The sequence below is a fragment of the Gymnodraco acuticeps genome, unplaced genomic scaffold (genome assembly GCF_902827175.1).
Source record: "Gymnodraco acuticeps unplaced genomic scaffold, fGymAcu1.1, whole genome shotgun sequence".
In the NCBI taxonomy this organism is placed as follows: Eukaryota; Metazoa; Chordata; class Actinopteri; order Perciformes; family Bathydraconidae; genus Gymnodraco; species Gymnodraco acuticeps.
Genome location: NW_022990501.1, coordinates 1,555,278 through 1,572,550, shown reverse-complemented (window position 1 = coordinate 1,572,550; position 17,273 = coordinate 1,555,278). Strand labels below are relative to the sequence as shown.

The following is a 17,273-nucleotide window of genomic DNA, read 5'->3' as shown; positions in this document are numbered from 1 at the left end:
CAGAAGTGGGTTCAATAAACCAATTAATTGCCATGTATAGCTGTCATAAAGTGGCTTTTTTGGGGATATTGAAATAAGCGTGTTAAAAATGGGGCGTCTGATCATTAACTTTGAAACGACTTTCTCTAAATTGCTCCAAAAAGTGATATTCGTCTTTAATATGCTATTAAAGCACAAAGGAGGGATCTAAAGTGAGAGCTCACGGTGGGACAGTTTGCTAGGGCTGTACTTGCTCTTCTGATCATCTTAATCAAAAGTGCAGTTTATTATCCACGAGTGAACTTTTCAATTCATAGATATTGCCTGAAAGCAATTTCTTTCTGCATCTCTACTGGTACTTTGGATTTAAATGTTGAGGTATCCCATTTTAATTATTTCTATGCAACATAGATTGTCTCCAGCAGTGGTTCCCAAAGTGGGGCATAGAGGCATGACAGGGGGGGCGTGAGAGACCAGAAGGAAAAATGGTTATTAAAAATGTAATTTTAAAAATATTTTTTTTAAAAATCATAATTTTAAAAATTATTGATTCGGAAATAATATGATACAGTACAGTACTATTACGTCTGGGTCTCTGTCTTTCATTAAAGCTCGGCTCTGTGTGTGTGTGTGGAATGAGCCATTTTGTGTGCGTGCGCGAGCGAGAGAGCAACCCAGTCTCATGGCATTTCGTGTTCACCAACACGATTTTTAATCTATTGATTCGTGTTCACCAACACGATTTCCCCCTTTTTTTCGTGTTGCACAGCACGATTTTTAAAAGCAATGTATTTCTACTGGTAATGTGTTTCGTGCCTGCAGCACGTCTTTTTCTCCGGTCGGGTCGTGGAAGACCGGAAGCTGTGTGGTTCATAAAAACATGTTCTTACTCAATATCAAGCCACAATTATTGCTTTTATTTTAAATCGTATAATTTCTGACTTTTGTTTCCGTCTGTGAGGAAAATAAATGGGGCTCAGAGCCTCAGAATACTGAAATCTGTATTTTTTAAATATTTTTTTCCTTCTAATTTGTTATTCTTTTCAAAATAACACACTGTTATTTACTCACCAATAACACACAATTATCCTTGCTTTTATTTATTGGTTTAATTCCATAATCTCTGGCTATTTTGGCGTCCGTCAGGAACTGAATTTCAAAATAAAAATAACCGGAAACAGACGTAGGCCTCTCGGAGTTTAGGATGGCCGAAGACACTACACTACCCATAATCCCCAGCTATCGTTTAGGACTACAGTCCCCATGATTAATCTTCAAGCTCTGGGATTGGATGTTGGAGTGGCAGTGCGCCAAGGTTACACCGAGTGTCAAACAGCTGTTTGAAATGGAACAAAACCACGCCAGACTATCCAAAACTGGAATCGAACGCCCCCCCAGAACTACACATGCTGGCTATTGTGTTTCGCAAAATGTTCTATGGGACGTCTCTACTGAACGTTTTCGTTTTTCCCACAATTAGAAGTTGCCAGTATTAAACACATTGGTGTTATCAAATGTAAAAAATATAATTAATAAATGGGTGAAAATCGCTTGTGTCCATAATGCGCAGCATTAATACCTACATGACAGCTCATTGTTACTTTGTAATTCTACTCCACTACAATTCAGAGCTTAACCTGGTATTTTTACTACACTACATTTATTTGAGTTACTTTGCAGATTCTGATTAATTATGTGAAATATAAACAACCCTTAAATCAGACTTTAGTTACACCTGAGTAAAATTCAGGGAAGGTGATTGTCAAGTGCCAACAATCAGGAGAGATATTTGATAGTTGGTTCTTGAGAAGACTAAACATTTATCTGCAATTTACATGAATGGAAACGAGTAATAAAGTATATTCATTATTCGTTATTCTCTACTAATAGTTAATTAAAGACTGTATATTATGGCTATTTTGCACATCCCTTTCAAGATTTTCAAAGGTTTAGTGACATATCATATCATATACATGGTGTATGCAATGAATGAAGATCTTGGGTCACAGGTTCCTCAACAGCGCATTACAAGACATCTATCAATATGTGTGTATACCTCCACCATTAAACTGTCATATTCTGCACATTTCTTATTCTATCTACAGACATAAGAGTATAATTCATATGTATAATATCAGTTAAAATAAGTGCTTCAACATAGTTAACATTGCAGGAAAGCAATATGTTAGACGTTAAGTACTTTGTCAGGCTTAATATTGATCTGTACCCCCAAAGTTTTTTTCTTATTTAAAAGAAGACCTTAATCTAAAGTATTATATAATGTTTAAATAAAGGTTAATTCGTTTTTCTGTTTTGCACCTCCTCCTATTAATATCTTTGTACATCGTGCACTAAACTGTTTTATTGTAGAGATCACTTATAGCAGGGGTGCCCAACCTTTTTTGAACCGAGAGCTACTTTTAAAATTGCCAGTCTGCCGAGATCTACCAGTCCAAATAGAGAGGCGTAGCCATTACTGACAGCCTACTACCAGGTAAATACACACTTCTACTTGTATAAAACTGACCTTCGTACGATTAATACTCCATAAACTACTTTAGATCCTTTATCTTACCTCTTTCTAATCTACACACATACAAGTATTTAACTGAAGTTACACAACAGTGTTGTTGATACAGAGTTGGTGTTTATTCACACGTCACTACAGTGGGTAATGTTTTCAAGAAACATTGAACAGTGCTGCCACATATGACACATGGAAAAAAGAAAAGACTCTGAACCTTTCTTTGCCATTATATACAAATAGTGTTGCTACAAAAGTATAAATTAGGCTTACTAATAAGACAACCCAGATCTGAAGCTACACAGGAATCTGCTGCAACAGTGCAATAAAAAAGACAACATTAATAGAATCAAACCCTTTTTTTGTTGCATTTTAGTAGATTATAAAAATAAATGCCTTTAAAATAGGATGCAAGCAACATAGTTTCTTAACCTGAATTGATAATAGACTATAATCAATTTAAGTTTGCATTCTTATACCATTTTGTACAATAATTATAATGAATAAGTTCAAACAAACTCAAACTTACAGCTGATTAATAACGGTATCTAACTTGAGTTTTTATCATATCAAAAACCTGTTGAAATGCTACTGTTATTTGTATTACGCATCGAACTTCGCCGTCTTTGAAAGACTTCATGTGTTTCTCAAGAACGTGACTGACACGATAAGGTGCTCTGGTAGCAGCCTTGCTCTTGTTGTTGACCTGGTGAAAATGGACTGCTTTGCATTTAGCTGTCCTTTCAGGCCCCTCCCCTTTTGGAGCGTAGGGCAGAATTAGGAGGGAATTCCGTCTCGTAGCGTTTGTGCACTGTTTTGAAATGCCGCTCCTAAATGACCCTTCTTCGATAAAGCCACGCTCGCATTGCAGATGAGACAGATGGACTTTGAATTGGAATAGATACAAAAATAATCATCCTCCCACTCGGAGTGAAAATTATATATGTTTTGCTTCTGCCATAATTGCGGTCTTGTGTGTGTGTGCGGACTGTCACTCCTGTTGACACGGACAACGTTAGCGAACTAGTGCACTGCCCACTGCTCACCAGCCACGCCCCGACACATGGGGTCACGCCGGCCAATCACAAAGCTTTGATGCGTTCAAGTGCATTATTCTGGCACAGGAAGATTATGTTACAGGACATTAACGATAAAACAGAATATTGTTGTTCTATTTTTAGACACATCTCGCGATCGACTGGGAATCTCCCCGCGATCGACCGGTCGATCGCGATCGACTGGTTGGGCACCCCTGACTTATAGTATCTTCTTGATTTTTTATATTCTATATTTCTATCACAGACCTTCTACTTTCCCCCTATGAAAGTATGTACTCTTAATATTTTTTTATTAAAATATAACACATAAAAACAATAATTCAATAACGTGCTTTAACCACTAGGCGGTGCACACAAGGTACACACAGCAATAATAACTTTGTATTATTAGTGTAGGACACTTATGTATGTACAACATCTGAAAATGTGTAGTTTTATTCATGCTTTCACATAATTTTACAGCATATTGCTATACTATTTCAGACTCAGTATGTACATTCTTATATTCAAAGAAAATCAGTAATATCTTTAAAAACTACAAGTCCTTTTATATCAGCTGTGCACCGTTATGGTGTAAATATAACCTATCTATGAATTAGATCAAATGTAAAAGTCAGCCGAATTAATGTTGATACTGCAAGGAGACGTATTGTGTGAAGAGAAATTGAAGATGTTGTTTAATTGTTGAATATATTTATGATCCACGTCAAGTATTCAGTTTCTGCGGCATTTCTTCCAGTTTTTCCAAAGGTCTTCTGATCAGGGCTCTATAAATAAAGAACTACGGCAGATCTGTAATATGTAATGTAGCCGAACCGTGTATTACAATGCCGTTATGTGATGACTTTCAAAGAGAAAAGCAAGAACACTCGGAATTAAGTATTATTTTATTCTTTTTAAATGTTTTCCGGATTTCATATCATATAAACACCAAATCCCAGCATGCATTGCGGCTAAAACATCCAATCAGCGAGCTTAAACCATAGCTGAGGATCTTGGGTAATCGCCCGAAATGCCTACGTCTGTTTCCGGTTATTTTTTATTTTGAAATTCAGTTCCTGACGGACGCCAAAAAAAGCCCGAGATTATGGAATTAAACCAATAAATAAAAGCAAGGATAATTGTGTGTTATTGGTGAGTAAATAACAGTGTGTTATTTTGAAAAGAATAACAAATTATTTATTTTTTAAATACAGATTTCAGTATTCTGAGTCTCTGAGCCCCATTTATTTTCCTCACAGACGGCAACAAAGGTCCGACATTATACGATTTAAAATAAAAGCAATAACTGTGGCTTGATATTGAGTAAGAACATGTTTTTATGAACCACACAGCTTCCTGTCTTCCACGACCTGACCGGAGAAAAAGACGTGCTGCAGGCACGAAACACATTACCAGTAGAAATACATTGCTTTTAAAATCGTGCTGTGCTACACGAAAAAAAGGGGGAAATCGTGTTGGTGAACACGAATCAATAGATTAAAAATTGTGTTGGTGAACACGAAATGCCATGAGACTGGGTTGGAGAGAGAGAGAGCGCACCGGTACCGGAGATCGTAGTTGTTAGCTTCTGGTGCTAGCGAGCTACGCTAACGGATATAAAGAGTTTTTTCAACAACAAAGTGGAGGAGAGTCCTCTCCTGTCAGACTGAGAGACTCAGTGAACTAAAGGACTCTCTGAGTGTTTAGATAGTTAACTTTAGTCTAAGTTATCTCAGTGGGTCTCAAACGTTTTGGTCACGATTAATGTAAACAATTATTATTTGCGTGGGGAGTGTTGCAGTAGAAAATGCCACTGTCGCGCCCGGTACATTAATGGGAAACCCTAAATGTTTGGGCACCCTCTATGAAACGTCAAGCTACCCCACAGCACCCCAAAATAAATCTCTGGCGCCGCCACTGAGCCTGACTATTTGTGTTGGGGGGGCCCGACTTTTTTTTTTGTCCAAAGGGGGGGCCTGACAGAAAACGTTTGGGAACCCCTGGCCTACAGTAATTCAGGTGTTTCACTTAATTTAATCATGCCCCTATTATCAATGGCATGAATGTATCTGCCTGTGTGTGTGTGTGTGTGTGTGTGTGTGTGTGTGTGTGTGTGTGTGTGTGTGTGTGTGTGTGTGTGTGTGTGTGTGTGTGTGTGTGTGTGTGTGTGTGTGTGTGTGTGTGTGTGTGTGTGTGTGTGTGTGTGGGTGTGTGGGTGTGTGGGTGTGTGGGTGCGTGCGTGCGTGTAAACATGTTTATTCAATGCAATAATGTTTGTTTGAATCTGAAAAATGCAAACTCTGGACTCTAAAGTAAGTAAGTAACTCTAAAGTAAATGTAGTGCCTCAACCCTGTTTACTTGCTAATAGCCTGCAGGGGGCGACTCTACTGCTTGCGAAAAGAAGGATGATTGTATAGAAGCCTATTAAATAATTACTATACCTTAATTTTTTACCGTAGTGATGAAAAAACGCTACTCCAAAAACCAATAGGTGACATCATGTGACTATGTCCAGTTTAGTTTGTGTTTATGTTACAACAACACCTCCCAAACACTATATACGTGTATGAAACCATAAACCAATGTTGGTCATAAAAATGTAATTAGTAATAGTTTATTGTATTAAAACTTGCTGCCCCTGATGCCACACTCAGACTCCACAAAAAAGTAAATTAGCAGTCACAATACAGTATAAAATACTAAATTAATTAAGTTCTGAAAACAGTATACATCTTTCCTGATGTAACATATGTGACAATAATAATAATGTCCTGGTAGCAGAAAATACCTGGATAGAGTTGTCGTAAAAATGAAATCTTTTTAAATCATTGTTAATGACTTTCCTTGCTTTTTCACCTGCATGGTAATTTACACACAGTCCCTACCGCACTGATGCAAGTCACTTCCTCTCTCTCCCTCTCTTTCTCCCTCGCTCTGTTCTTCGTTCTCCACCCAGCTGTAGAACAGGATACATGAATGCTGGGGAAGAGGATTGTGGCAGAAAAAAGAGAGGGGGTGAGAGGGAGAGAGTGAGGGAGAGAGTGGAGGAGGAGGAGGCAAAAAAGGCAAGACATAGTAGACAGAGAGTGTTGGAGGGCAGCACACAGTAACATTCTGCTGTGTTGTGATTATGGAGTGAGCATGGAGCAGCAGGACCAAAACAAGAGGAGAAGGGGATACAATGAGGACACAGCGTGGCTTTATGCCTGATCAATGAAAGGTAGATTAGTTCAGAATTGAGGGCTCATCAAGAATCGATGCTTTGCAGAAGGACCGCCTGCAGACTCCTATGAGTTTGTTTTCTACCACCAAGGGATTGGATATATGAAGACAAAGTCACTCCAAAATGTGATGGATCAATGAGGACATAAAACAGAAGGCGTAAAAGTAGCTACTGACATTTGGACTCAAGAAAACAAGACAACTCGCAGCAGGATCAAAACAAACACTCAGGTAAGCCTGCTTAACAGAATAATACAAACACATTTGGTAGGAATGTGCTGAGAAACAGCTCTGTTTTCTTTAGTCTTGATCATGTGAAGAAAGTGTGTGGCACTGAAAGAGCATGTATATATTTCACCCCGGCAAAGGAGAATTTAATTGTGCATTAACAGGGCAGGACAATTATCACATTAAACGGTGGTGACAACAGACAGGTCACTTGACTGAGCGTACAGTAAATAACATTAGGTGACACGAAAACCAAAATAATAATAATAGTCTGTACCGATAAAGATCTCAAAATGTTCTCCTTTTTGCAATTCTGACATCCCTGTATGAAGGCTGTTGAGGGGGATGGAGAGGAGCCTTGTCAGAATGTGTTTGCATGAAAATATTGTCATAAATCACCGTTCGCGAGCCCAAACATTCACACTGCATTTTCAGTGTGTAATGATAGACTGCCTGTTAATATGCACAAAAAGAGTCACACATTAAAGCCCCGTTGGTGACTACGGAACTGCTGTTGCGTAAATTATTAAAATGACCTCTCGCACACGAAAATACTGGCACATGTGAATTTGTGAGTGTCATAGACACACACACACGCACACAAAATGCCAGCCGTGTGAAAGGGTGTTCCAGTTAAATGCACACAAAGCTTAATGAAGTCTATAGCATCAGTGTGTGTATACATTATGGCCTCTTTCCAAGGTGAGCTGAATGTGGAGGACAACACAGTGAAAGCTGCTTGCTATGACAAACATTCCCATTAGAGAGGAGACAGAGTTTACCAAAGCAGCAACATTTTGAATTGTATTCGATAAATTAATTTGTGCTTTGTGCACTAAAAGGAGACAGTATTTGTCAAGGGCTAATATAATATAAAACACTTATTTTCAAAGCCCACCTTTTTATCAGCATTAACAGATGTATGTTTCTTATTCAGGCTTCTCCAGGTTGGGAGAGTTTTTTAGCTGAGAGCGTGATTCTTTCTGGCTTATCTCAAGTCTGCCTTTCATTTCTGACAGCAATAGTTGTCTTTGATTCCTGCGGCATTGAAGCTGTCCCTCGTCTCAGTTCTAGCTCTGCGCATTGTTTCAACTTGTCCTGCTTTCTCATAGATTTCTCTCATGGCACCATCTCAAACACCTCCCACTGTAAACTTGTTCCTCTCTTACTTTTTAGACGGATGTAATGACATGGAAATACCGCTGCTCTCTTGAATTACCAGACTTTTGAGACAGCCAAACAAGGGATGGGGAGAAGAGCCGCTGACCTGACAACTCCAGTTCCAGTTTTGGGTGTCCCTGCCCTGGTTGGAGTGCGTGGTTGGAGAACAACAGGAGTAGACAGAGCCCTGCTGCACACATGGGGACCTCAGTGCAGCGTGGGTGTTCAGACATCCCCGGGGATAAGCAGACCACTCACCCAGCACAGTGTACAGTTAACTGATACACTCTCTACGCCATCGGATAGCATTACTCAAACATCCAAGAGCTACATCACCAAGGAAACAGTGTACAAGGAGATATTACTTCAAACAAAGACTGACAAGGAGAAAAGGGTTATTTTAAAACAGAAAAGTGGGGAATCCAAGACCAAAAAAGAAGTGACTTTCAAAGCACTAGGAGGTGAGGCCTCTGAGGATGTGGCCTGCAGTCAGAGGAACAGTAGTGGGACTTATTGCTATGCCAGGGCAATCAAGACCAACCCACACTTTGCTGGGAATGTAACCAACGTCAGGTCTAAATTAAAATCTGCTCACCGCTACACCAACGGCAGCGTGGTAGATTCAGAGGCGATCGGCGGAATTAGCGTTCACAGCGACGAGGCAGAGTCTGTCGACAGTGCGCTCTCTCGTGAAAAAGACCCAACCGGACTGCAAGGTCATTATGCAGAGCGGTGTGGGAAGCTGCTGTTATCTGCTGCCCGACCTTTTGGTATGCCACAAAGAATATGCAGCCATTGCGGTGGCAGACAGAATGAGAAAAGCTCCAATACTGGTGCTTGTCTCGCAGAGAAACTATCGAAGTCAGCCTCCGTCTTGCCTACCACGCATGTCCAGATGCCCAATATGGAGAACAACTTTAAGCCTAGCCATTATGAAATCTCAGAGAGCATCACAAACAGAGGCAACAGGACACTCGTTAATCCACAAATGTTATATTTTAGTGAAGAACTAAAGTATGGAAATACCCCACACCCAGCATGCCTAGTGCACTCTAAAGGCAATTTGGACACTTTTTCAGAGACACATGCTGCAATTGATGCAACGTCTCCTCAACCCACAACCATCCTCAATGCCAAAATCATAACTTTTACTAAAGCAACGATTGAAACAAGAAAAGAGGAAGCCAGTATAGAATCTTTAGCAAAATCGCCACAAGGCGGTAAAATCCCGCGACCAACAACTCTCGCTCTGACTCCGCAGTTTGCAACAGCTACCAAACCAAACAAGCCACACACACACACTTATCCTAAGCAGTTTGAAAACCCACAAAACAACTCGGCGCAAAATAAAAAAGATTTGTCACCATCTTCTCAATTTGAAAACACATCTACTACCAACACGCGCAAATCCATCACAAACTTTAATACTGTACTGGCGTCCACTGAAAGTATACCTGCTAAATTTGCTAATGCGCAACATGAAATAGTATGTGTAGAAATAAATACAACTCATAGGCTGGGAATAAGCCCTAAAAGACCTGTCTTATTACAAGTAGCCAATGCATTAGACCCTGCAAGTCCACCACGTTTCTCTCGCAATTCTGGATATACCCCTCAAGAAGAAACACTATCAAGCTTCGAGGAAAAATCACCAGGCAAAGCATCTTTTATTGACACTGCGATGAACTCAAGTAGATTTTCCATGCAAAACAAAACTGCGTCACATTCAATTCTCAGAACTGTTGTCCCACAGAATGCTTTGAATCGCACCTCTAGTTCAGATCATACCAGCACTGAAAGTAAATCTGTGGCTACACAGATCCAACCGATTCTACGTAACGCCTCAAAGTCCGAGCCTGCGCTTCATGTTTCCACAGTATCTGTAAACGCAACATTTAGTGAAACAAAACCCCAAGACTCAAGAGTTAGGTTGCCTTCAAGTGCAGCACCCAGTTCTACATCTACATGCAACGGCGCTCTATTCAAAAATAAAGCCCTCAGGTACTCCTCAATCAATCTGAAAACGTCACCACACACTGTCTCCACCTCTTCATCTACATTGACAGGAAACCAAAGTAACGTCTGTGCCACAGATACAGCTTTGCTGCAATCAGCAGACACAACACAACCCACCAACGTTCTTAATCGGAATGACGCGCCTCAACCTGATCACACACTAGCAACAGACAGCAGGTTTCAAAGCGGGAATGAATCTTGTGTGTGTGGTGTTGTTTCCAATCAGGAAAACAACTCAACAATGACTCCGGTTGCATTATCCGAGCAGCTAAACGTGTCAAAAGATCACATCAAAGTCAGTGATGCAAGCACCCCAACTCCTAAATCAGCCATTATTCCGGATACTGAATCATATACGCGTGGAAATAAATTCAGTGGTAATCTAATCAATGAATTCGTTTTGCATGAGTCAAATGACCATGAAAATTCAAATGTGCCCCAGGTCACCGACCTTCAGAATTACATTTCCCTAATTAAGTCAAGCAGCTCTTGTCTCCGGGGTTGCATGAACACAGGGCAACAAAGGCGCACGCATCATCAAGAATACAAAGACACTGAACATGAGGGACAATCCACTACATGCCCACCAGTAAAGAGCGCCCAGGAGATGGATTCAAAAACAGAACAATTCTCCTCTGGATTCTCAGTCAGGCATGCGAATATTAGTCTTAAATATAAGGCCGACGAACGGACACTTCCCAATCACTCAAAACCAGTTGCCAAAGCACAATCAAACTGTGAGACCACTTTCTCATCACTGAAACACACTGGTGCACATGTCGAGGCAATTATTAAACCTTCAGTTCTCCAAACCTCTGATTCAGAACCTTCATCCCTATCACAAACACACAAAAGTCCAGAGCTTTCATTCACTGCACCAGTCCCTTTTAACAGCCAGGAAAAGTGTTTTATGCGCACAGGCACTGAATGCAATTCCATATTGCCGTCATCAACAAAGCTCTTGGCATCCATTTCCCGCCTCCCGTCCTGCGAGGCAGAGGCGATCGTCAGAGCGGATTCAAAATGTAGCGCTGCCCCCCCTCAGCCGTGCCCAGAGGACCCCAGCCTGGCTCACTCACAGCCAGCTGCTGCAGCCCTGTTGCTGCCTCCTTCCCCACAGTGCTGCAAATCAGCAGCCCTACAGCAGAGGCTCGAGACTGTGGAGGCCAGCCTGGCAGCCAACAAGGACAGGATCACTACTCTGCTTAACATTATCCATAACCTGGAGACCTGCCACACTCCCACCAGCGGGTAAGATGATGTGTGTGTCTGCATGACTCCTCTATAGTGTAATGTATTGCTTTACATATAGACTAACAGCAGCATTATTACATGATGCTTATCAAACATTTAGTGTATAGTTTAACTATAATACAAACCCTGCAGTGTCAGATATGACTAAATTATTAATAGACTCCACATTCAATTCCACATTCCAATAAAGTAGCTGCTTGCCAGATTTGGTCAAGGGAATTACTTTAAAAGCTGCCCTGCTTTGCTGATCTTTGACTTTTCAGTGAGTCATCATTTGCATTTACTGGATACACACAGTGGCTTTGCAATGCTTTGGTAAACTGTATTGATTTTCAATCGAAAAAACACTTTTGTGTGTGTTTGTAAAAATACATGTACAGTAGCCTTCATCCAGAGTTAAGTGGAGAAAGTACTGGTTACTCTGATTGTTGCCTTTAGGGCGGGTTCAGATGACCCCGACACAACAGAGGGTGGGGGGGGCAGGTTTTTCAATGCAAAGGTCTACTCTACTGTGACAATACTGCATTGCTTACACAAATATGTTTTATAATTGGCTAGAGGAAAGCTAGTTAATGTTAGCTGTAAGATGTTAGCAATTAGCCTGTTAGCTCTTAGCAGACTATGGGCTGCAAAGTCCTGCTTTTCTAAATAAAATATTTAAAAGCCTTAACAGATTGTTGTGTTTTTATGTAAATAATAGAACAAAAACGATGTAAAAGGATTAATATTTAGAATTATTGACTGGTCATGGGGTCTAGAACGTTGAATAATTTATAAAGCCTTGACTGGTGATGGTAAAAACAACCCATATACAACAGAAACATTGAAATTGGGTGACAGATACATCAGACATTTCAGTTTTTTTTAAACCCCCTTTTTAAAATATCTACAAGAAAAATATGTGCAACACAGTCAAAAAATGGTTTTGTTCCCAATTTGGATGAAGTGGATGGTTAAGGAATTAATTTAAATGCAGCAAATTAACATTGACTTTCTGCTGACATTGAACTAGTATCCACCTTTGAAATAATGGATTAACCCTTGGGGGTGCGCCAAAGATCGCAGGGCCAGGCCTCAGATGATTTGAGGCCAAATATGATATTTAACAAGATTAAACAATTCTTATGTGCACTATTTCTTAGATACACTTGGATGTAAGAAGTTGAACAAACGTCTTTTGAAGGGCAACATACTGTCAAGATGTTATGAAGCTGGGATCATAGTGTCGTGATGTGAAGCCTTAACACTAAACATTGCAACCAGGCCTGCGAATGTGTGCATGAGTGTGACAGAAACCTACTTGGGCATTTCGAGAGGGCATATCTCGGAGAGATTTATTTAGCCGTATAACTCTTCTGGGATAAATAACAAGAATTAAAATTGCCTTCTGGCAATGTGTCTATGTCAATCATTCTCATCCACTGTAGTGTGCTAATAGGTTGTGACTGCCTCCGAGGTCATGTTTCAGAATAACCAGCTCCTAATAACCAACTGATGTCTGACATAATGCATGTTATACGGCCCATCGCTGCCAACATCAGTCTGGAAGAATATCACACACACAGGATGAGTGGTGAGAATAATAAGCTGTGAATCTGAAAGAATGGGGGAGTTTTCTCTTATTCATTGTATGCAATTATGTTTACTTTCTTTTATCCTAGTCGGCAATGCTTCAACACTGGACAGGACCTCAACAACTGCTTAACCTGCCAGAAGACTGCTTGTATTGTGTACAGGTGAGATAATAGTTAAATGACCATTTTGCTTGCATGCAGTGTTTGAACTGATAATTGAAAAGAGCAGCTCTAGAAAATAGGTCTCTTGCCCAAAATAGAACTATGGTTGCAAAAAATAATAAATATATAGTATGATATTGTGTTATGCCTTGGCGTTGATTATAGACCAGTCAACCTTTATTAAGATCAAGAAAATAATGTTGGGCCTGAAACAATCTCTTTTGAGATATTTGTACAAGGATACTCCCAAAAAATAAATCAATATTTAAGAATGTCCCTCTGTATCAAAGGGCAACTTAAAATTATGGATTTGATTCAAAGTTCATTTGTGTTCAAGGCATGGTTCAACAAGGTCGAGGCCATTTGCCATTTCAGTTACCGAGCACTTCTCTGTCAGACTGCCCACTTCTCCTCACTTCAAATGAATGACTTACTGTATGGGCAGCTTACTAAATGAAAAGCTCTGTACTGCTCATTTGTTTCATCGCTCAGAATACATAGGGAGATTACTTTCCCCTCTGAGCATATCATAAATCTTTTCGGAACACTGTCAAATTAAAACACTGACCATATGTGACTCCAGCTATTCACAATCCAGATTTATGGAGATAAGGATTCACTCTCTGAAATTTAAACTAGCAAAAAGGGACAAGTCATGCCAAAGCAGCTTGCACTTTAAACACATATTTACAAAGATCACTTCACTTAAGATATGAAGGCATTGTTAATTTGCATATAATTTGATATTGTGTCAAATGTAAATACATATTTTAGCTCTTGAACTGAGTTTTCCTAAAGTAGCCTTATCTTGAAAAGTATTGTATTCACATCCTGCAGCAATTATTTAATCATGTTAAAATGTCCTTTTTATTTACTTTAAAAAAAAGCGAATGACAGACGTTTATATATACCTTGCCCATTTTGTTAAAGATGTGATGCATGAAAACATATCATGCAATAGTTTTTAGCTCTCATATTCTAACTTTGATGCTGGTTTGCACCCATTAGTGGAAATGTTGCATCAGTTGAGACAAAAAACATTACAGAGCATTGTCCCAGAAATACTGTATTTGAAAGGCGGCTATGGAAATCTAAGTCTTCCCATCATCTTCTGAAAACAAAATACCTCACACTCTACAAAGCGAGACCTAAAATGGTATTTATCTTGAAATATTCAACACATCCCTCCTGATCTACTTGCTCCCAAAACTGCTTTTGCATGATAAAAACACATTACATAAGTTGATCTGCTGAGTGCTTTGTGTTGCCATCTGGTCCTTAAAGGCCGAATGGAAGATAAGGCCATTTGAACAAAATGTGTGCACCTTCAAACACAAAGGACACCCTGCTGGGGGATGTCTTCCTGCCTGAACCAATCGTCCATTTTGAAATCTAACAAGTGCAGATCCTCCCACACGAGTCCCACAAAGTGAGCCGTAAATACTAAAGCTTGATACATAATAGAAAAAATAAGCTGGAAATACAGATTTGACAAATCTAAGCATTCATATGCATTCTTTGGCAAGAGCTGATACATTTTGTGTTGTTTTCAAGCCTCTGTTTTGGGGGGTTTTAGTAATTTTGGGCTGCATCTGTGTCTGTCCAGTGTGGAGTATGACTTCAGGCAGCAGGAAAGACGCTTCTTGGAAGTTCTGAACCTTTCGACAAAAGGAAATAATGCTTTCAACGCGCACTCATCCCCTCCCCTGAACTTCAGCCTGCTCAGAAATGTCATCATTAAGAACTTAACAAAGTCAAAGGTGAAAAGCAAAAAGCTTTGCAAGACCCTGTTCAAATGGCTGCCCAGGAAAATCCAGCAAGTGTAGACCTCTCCACAAAACCTGTGTGCTGTTTTATAGCCATAAGCCTGTGTTTCAAGTGACCAGCAGAAGCCTTTGCAGAGGACTTCTACTCCTCCTTTCCTATAGAATAGGGTGACTCTGGATTAGGCTCTTACCCAGTAGAGTTCCACTCTCCTGCACATTGTCAAAGCTTATAAACATGATTTTGTACCCCTTATCTTTGTGGCCTTCATATAGTATCATCCATATTTCACTTCTGAAAGTTAATGTGATTTTGTTGTCAATATGCCTGCTGCAAACCCCAGCCACACATTTCTGTATCTAATTTGACATAAAATATTCTGTTATTCACATTATGATTAATGCACTATAAGTTCTAGTTGATGTCACATTTCCCTTTTATCTGTCCCTCTTGCCTGCTTCTTAAGATTAAATGTGCAGCATAAAACAAGTTTTTCAATGGAATCATTTTTAAATGTAAAAATAAATGGGAATTTACTCACCGTTTGTTTGTCTGTAAATCTGTTCATTTTTCCAGAGCTTTGTTTAATTTAGAATGCTAAACCTCCCTTTATGAATATATGTAATCTGCTGAGATGTACAGCTTCAGTGCATCTAAACCTTTTTTTAAAACTGCAAACTAACCACGAGAGTGGAGAAAATAGAAAAACATTCATTATGCCTTTGTCAATTGTGCTGATGGTCTCCAAATCCCCAAACAATCTGAGCTTCATAAAAGGTTTCGGAGTAAAACAATGACATGACGAAAGGCTGCAATGAAGCGTGAGTCAAATTCAAAATGTGCACATGCACACACAGGAACATGAATATAAAAAGCCAAGAACAGCATGAAACAAAACCTTCTGGACGGTTTCACTGAAAACTTCATCAATTATCAGTGCAAGGGGAATATGAGATTTAGAGAGTTTTGGGGAAGAAAGGCTATAAGAGAAACATATAAACTGTATATTGAGCAACAAGCCAAGCAAAGGTTGTTATATCACCTTTTGAGCTGAAAATACTTTGGAAGTGTTTTAATTAAAATGACGCAAAGAGGAAATAATTATGAAATTGGAAAGATATTCTTGCACATGATGCTTGAGGGAAAAGTGGTTATATAGCAGGTGACAGCCTCATGGCCTTCTTAGATAAAACAGTAAGGTTTTATCTCAACTAGACATTACAACAATGCATGCATGCATGCATACATACATACAGAGATGTAGTATTCAGGAAATGGCCAAACATCTTCATCCTCAAATTGTACTCATCAAAGTTACTCATACAGCGCAGTGCTGTTTGAGCCTTTCATGGCTCCAAAGGGAATGTTATGAAACATTAAGAGCAAGTTGAAATGCTAAATCAGGGAAATATTCTCTTAAGATATAGAAGTTGTATTATATAGTACTATCAAATAAAGTATTTTTTTTTATTATCAAGTTGTTTATTTTCCATTGGGCACAACTTTGAGAGCTTTCACACAATCAGGACCGCAGCCTGTGATTGGTCAACAAGTCGGAAAAACAGACTGCTGTGATTGGTCGACAGACTCAATAATCGAAATCCGTAGTTGCTAGAAGACAGCTAGAACTGTTTTCAACAAGGAACAATAGTTTAAAAAAAGACAGAAGACATGTATTTTTCGACTTATCATGATGGAATTATTTTACAAAGAATCCAGAAGGACGCTGCTGGATAACAAAGATCCTGAAATGGCAACCGGATACAATATCGCACCAGGAACCCTCTTCGGAAAGGCACAGCAACTAGCTTCTCGGCTAAAAGTAAGTGTCTGCTCTGCATGCTAACAGCCCGACAGTTAATGTGGTATATGACGTAGTTCGACATGACGCTAAAACTATATTAAATAACATAAGTAAAAGTAGTCATGTCACATTGTAAATACTGTAAGTGACTGTGACAACTACATGCCCTTCAATTAACGTAAAAGTAACTTTGGTCACTATGCACAATGGCCCATTTCATAACACATAATCACTGTTGTCTCCATTTTAATGTTGCAGCTATTTTTTACTGCTGTGCAAAGTTTATCTTAACCTTTAAAAAATTCATGATAGATGATTTGTGGACTATATCTTGCAATATTAATCCTAATATGAAGCTGTAGTAGAGCAAACACATTTTTGCTTCTGAATTATGTTTGAGTAGAAGCATCAAATACCCTTAAAATAAAGTTATATTTGAGCATTGTAGAGTAAATTGGCACATTTTAGAAAGTTCACTATCCGCTGTGGCAGATCCCTCTATATAATATTGTGTTTAGTTTCCATACTTTCCATTAACTTCTTC

At 39.4% G+C, this 17,273-nt stretch overlaps 1 protein-coding gene across 1 annotated transcript; it reads left to right on the top strand.

The window, feature by feature from the left end:
- The first annotated feature begins 6,624 nt into the window (after nt 1–6,624).
- On the top strand, nt 6,625–15,095 carry LOC117552986 (serine-rich adhesin for platelets). The gene is made up of 4 exons (XM_034226725.1): nt 6,625–6,997; nt 8,171–11,422; nt 13,087–13,161; nt 14,768–15,095. Exons 2-4 carry the CDS (start codon nt 8,241–8,243, stop codon nt 14,985–14,987), a joined length of 3,477 nt encoding a protein of 1,158 aa, XP_034082616.1. The 5' UTR covers nt 6,625–6,997; nt 8,171–8,240; the 3' UTR covers nt 14,988–15,095.
- Nucleotides 15,096–17,273: the final 2,178 nt, after the last annotated feature.

Coding starts and splice junctions, on each gene's coding strand:
- LOC117552986 (XM_034226725.1), top strand. CDS start 8,241: ATGGGGAGAAGAGCCGCTGACCTGACAACTCCAGTTCCAGTTTTGGGT. Junction 11,423..13,086: donor TGCCACACTCCCACCAGCGG/GTAAGATGATGT, acceptor CTTTTATCCTAG/TCGGCAATGCTTCAACACTG. Junction 13,162..14,767: donor ACTGCTTGTATTGTGTACAG/GTGAGATAATAG, acceptor GTGTCTGTCCAG/TGTGGAGTATGACTTCAGGC.